We start from the raw sequence: 4,845 nt of genomic DNA, 5'->3' as shown, positions 1-4,845 counted from the left end.
ATGGCGCAGAAAGGAGTTCAGCTGGAAGGAGAAATGCTCCAGTGTTCGATCTGTTTGGATCTGCTGAAGGATCCGGTGACTATTCCCTGTGGACACAGCTACTGCTTTCACTGTGTTAAAGGCTTCTGGGATGGAGAGGATCAGAAGGGAGTCCACAGCTGCCCTCAGTGCAGGCAGACATTCACAGCGAGGCCTGTCCTGAGGAAAAACACCATGTTAGCAGCTTTAGTGGAGCAGCTGAAGAAGACTGGACTCCAAGCTGCTCCTGCTGATCACTGCTATGCTGGAGCTGAAGATGTGGCCTGTGATGTCTGCTCTGGGAGGAAGCTGAAAGCCATCAAGTCCTGTTTATCCTGCCCGGCCTCTTACTGTGAGGAACACCTTCAGCCTCATTATGATTCAGCTCCACTCAGGAAACACAAGCTGGTGGAGCCCTCCAAGAAGCTCCAGGAGAACATCTGCTCTGATCACGATGAGGTGATGAAGATTTTCTGCCGTACGGATCAGAAGTCCCTCTGTTATCTCTGCTTAATGGAGGATCATAAAGGCCACGACACAGTGTCAGCTGCAGCAGAAAGGACTGAGAGGCAGAGAGAGCTGGAGGGGAGTCGGCAGCAGATCCAGCAGAGAATCCAGGACGCAGAGAAAGATGTGAAGCTGCTTCAGCAGGAGCTGGAGGCCATCCATCGCTCTGCTGATAAAACAGAGGAGCACAGCCAGAAGATCTTCAGCCAGCTGATCCGTCTCCTCCAGAAAAGAAGCTCTGATGTGAAGCAGCAGATCAGATCCCAGCAGGAAGCCGAAGGGAGGCGAGTCAAAGAGCTTCAGGAGAAGCTGGAGCAGGAGATCACTGAGCTGAAGAGGAAAGATGCTGAGCTGCAGCAGCTCTCACACACAGAGGATCACAGCCAGTTTCTGCACAGCTGGCCATCAGTGGCAGCACTCAGGGGGGCTACACACTCATCCAGCATCCAGATCCGTCCTCTGAGGCACTTTGAGGATGTGACAGCAGCTGTGTCAGAGCTCAGAGATAAACTACAGGACATCCTGAGAGAGGAATGGGCCAACATCTCACTGAGAGTCGCTGAAGTGGATGTTTTACTGTCACAGCCAGAACCAGAACCAGAACCAGAACCAGAACCTGAACCAGGACCAGGACCAGAACCAGAACCAGGACCAGGACCAGAACCAGAACCAGGACCAGAACCTGAACCAGAACCAAAACCAGAACCAGAACCAGAACCTGAACCAGGACCAGGACCAGAACCAGAACCAGAACCAGAACCAGAACCAGAACCAGAACCAGGACCAGAACCAGAACCAGAACCAGAACCAGGACCAGGACCAGAGAGCAGAGCTGGATTCTTAAGATATTCATGTGAAATCACACTGGATCCAAACACAGCACACAGAGAGCTGTTACTGTCAGAGGGGAACAGAAAAGTGACATTAATGAAACATCATCAGTCTTATTCTGCTCATCCAGACAGATTCACTGGATGTCTTCAGGTCCTGAGCAGAGAGAGTCTGACTGGACGTTGTTACTGGGAGGTGGAGATGGGAGGAAGAGTTGTTTATGTAGCAGTCGCATACAAGAACATCAGCAGAGCAGGAGGGATTGAATGTAGATTTGGTTGTAATGACAAATCTTGGGCGTTAAGATGTGACCAAAACAGTTATTCATTTTGGTACAACAACAAGGAAACCTCCATCTCAGGTCCTCGGGCCTCCAGAGTGGGAGTGTACCTGGATCACAGAGCAGGTATTCTGTCCTTCTACAGCGTCTCTGGAACCATGACTCTCCTCCACAGAGTCCAGACCACATTCACTCAGCCGCTCTGGGCTGGAGTTTGGTTACCTTGGTTTTTTCCAGGAACAAGTTGCAAATTTCTCCCCTGAAAAAGGAAGCAGCTGAAGGTGCAGTGAGTTTTAATCTGTGAGTTTTCATTTTGACTCATTCTGTGACTCATTTAGTCCCATCGTGGTGTCATTTCTAAGCTGTTCAGAGATTTTCAGGGAATCAGTGATTTGTTGATGTTGTTCTGTTGACGACTTTCTTTTGTTGGATATCTCGATATTCTTTGACTAAAACCGACGGCCCTGATATTTCTTTATGTTCTGATTTTTACAGCCAAGACTTTCAGCTCAGTTTCATGTTTGAAGACTTTCTGTTGAGTCCAGACGCTCAGCTGACAACAAATGTCTGGATTCAAGGTGACGACGTGATTTAGATTCATCTCCCGAAGGTGATAATAAATAAAAACTTATTAATAAATAAATAAATAATAAATAAAATCAAACAGAAAGGCAACTCCAGCTGCAGTGAGCACTTCTTTCATAGCTTTTGCCTTGAGCTCATTATTGTTTTATCTGTAAAACGCAGAGAGATCGGCCGTCATTCAAACTGTGATTCAGCAGTAGTTTATCTTTTGATTTGTAGTTCTGTTGATGGTTCAGTTTCTTTCAACCGTCTTTACCAAAACTGTTTAATCACAGAAAAAAAGCAGTTTTTTTGTCTCTGGTTGCCTTTCTCAGCAGTGATTGTGTTTGTGTCGTCACACAGTGAAGAAAATCTATAACATGATGTAAATACAGGAAAAAGGGATTTTAGCTTCTTATCTTGGAAATGTTTTGCTGAGTTGTGCTTAAAAAAAGCAGATTTTTGTCTCATTCTGGACTTTAGATGATTGAATGTGTTGTGTTGCTTCAGATATGAAGTTACTTCTGAATGATGCCTTCACTGTTTTTCTCTCTGGCTTCACAATGAGGCTCATTGATTGTAAAGTTTGAACTCAGATGTGATTAAAACTTCTTGTGTCTGATATCTGAGGTGTGGTCTCTCAGTCTGAAAGAAGCAACTCGCTCCGTCTCATTTTCTTATTTTTTTACCCCTTGTCCTGCCCAGCATTATGGCAGCAGAATTGTAATCTGAATACCGTTAATGCCAAACACATTTGCTATGCCAAGGGAAGCTTTATGAATGTAAAGCTCCCCTTGATGCCCATTAACTCCTTATTTTTATTTATTTAGTTTAGTTACAATACTTAACATGATGTGATGGTGTGATGGTGCCGAACCGGACCGGGGGACAGAGAGAGAGGGAGAGCGAAGAAGAGAAAAAAAGGAAGAGAAACATGAAGAGACAAACATAGAAAACAATGAAAAATCAGACAACCAGCTGCTACACCTGTAGAAACAAAACTGAAGACGATTCACGGCTTTTGTGGGGAATCCAGCCTTAGAGGCACCAGGAGCACCTGGAAGCAGCAGTGTTGCCATAGTTACTTTGAAACAGTAATCTGACTACTTCTTTAAAAAGTAACTTAAGCCCTTTTTCCATCAGATTCTGTAGCGAATTAAAAGTTATATCGCATTACTTTGTTGCGATATATAATAGCCGGCTTATAATAGCCGTCAGAAATTTAAGAAGGAGGATGAGAGCGAGGCGAGAATTAATTATGCTGCTTCAGGACCACCTTGCCATAGCTCCTCAGAGGGCATCACCACAACCATGGCAGCGAACAAGATCTAGCCTATGGTGGGAAAATGATGTCCTGGCACATTTCACGGACCGTGAATGGTTGACGTCGTTCCGTATGATGAGGCAGACGTTTGAGCGTCTTTGTGACAACTTGCCATCACTTCGGCCGAACCCATCCAGCCGTAGGCCACCCGTACCTCACAACAAGAGGATCGCCATTGCGATTTACAAGTTGGCCAGCTGTTGTGAGTACAGGGTGGTGGCGGGGAAATTTGGGGTCAGCATCACAACGGTCCACCGATGTGTATACGCGACGTGCCGAGCCATCACATCAGACCTCCTTCATCTGTATGTAAAGATGCCGTCGGCTGACGAGGCTCAACAGATCGCCTACAGAAATGCCACGAAACACCACATCCCGCAGGTAGGTTATGTAAACTCGTTATGTCATTCTGCATCTGATGGATCTTCTTTTTGAAGTAGGCAATTAGCTTGTTGTAAAAGATGCATACAGGGAGTTCAATAACTGTAATTTAATAAACAAAATAGAACAATGCAAGAGAGCTTGTCTACATTTCTGTAGGCCTCCAGTTATTCTGATCACTTGCTGTTTTTAGCCTATCAGCTCCACCTTGTGGAGGGGTTGAGCATTGGATTACATTGAACATTTTTCCTCCCCTCTCTGTAGATCTATGGAGCAATAGATGGGTCCTATATCCCCATTCTCCCTCCCCTGGATGGATACAGGGACTACATCAACAGGAAGCGCTGGGCCTCTGTGATCTTACAGGCAGTGGTGGATGATCGTGGACTGTTTCGAAACATATTTGCTGGAATTCCTGGGAGCAGCCACGATGCCGCTGTGCTGAGACAGTCCAGTCTATACGAAAAAAAAAAAAATACAAAAATGATGCACATTTGGTGAGGGGAGCCATACTTAACCATGTGCAAAATCACATGCACCTTTGAGTGTGTTACATACAAATTGTACACAAGAACCTTTTTAAATGTTAAATGTTAAACATTTATTAAATATTTTTGAACATGGACATGCAAGAACTGTATTCCTTTATACATTTTTTTAAATATAAATATATAGGTAAAAAAAAAACTTCAGGTTTTAACTTTAGCAGTTCATATGAACATAAAAACACAAAACTGCACCAATTAAGAACCTATAAATATACATGTAGGTGCAAACATACTTACATAAATAAATAAATAACAGTAATAGTGTATGCAAGTCTGTAATTCATATGAACATTAAGCATAAGATCACACACACTATTCCAACAAATGGTAATAGTAACACTACTATATAGTAAATAGTGTTACTATTACCATTTGTTGGAATAGTGTGTGTG

At 44.1% G+C, this 4,845-nt stretch overlaps 1 protein-coding gene across 1 annotated transcript; it reads left to right on the top strand.

The window, feature by feature from the left end:
* On the top strand, positions 1-1,899 carry LOC142366642 (tripartite motif-containing protein 16-like). The gene has a single exon (XM_075448601.1). It carries the CDS (start codon positions 1-3, stop codon positions 1,897-1,899), a length of 1,899 nt encoding a protein of 632 aa, XP_075304716.1.
* Positions 1,900-4,845: the final 2,946 nt, after the last annotated feature.

Source organism: Odontesthes bonariensis, chromosome 17 (genome assembly GCF_027942865.1).
Source record: "Odontesthes bonariensis isolate fOdoBon6 chromosome 17, fOdoBon6.hap1, whole genome shotgun sequence".
Taxonomy (NCBI): Eukaryota; Metazoa; Chordata; class Actinopteri; order Atheriniformes; family Atherinopsidae; genus Odontesthes; species Odontesthes bonariensis.
Note: the sequence above shows the minus strand (reverse complement) of the source record. Positions and strands in the feature narration are given on the sequence as shown.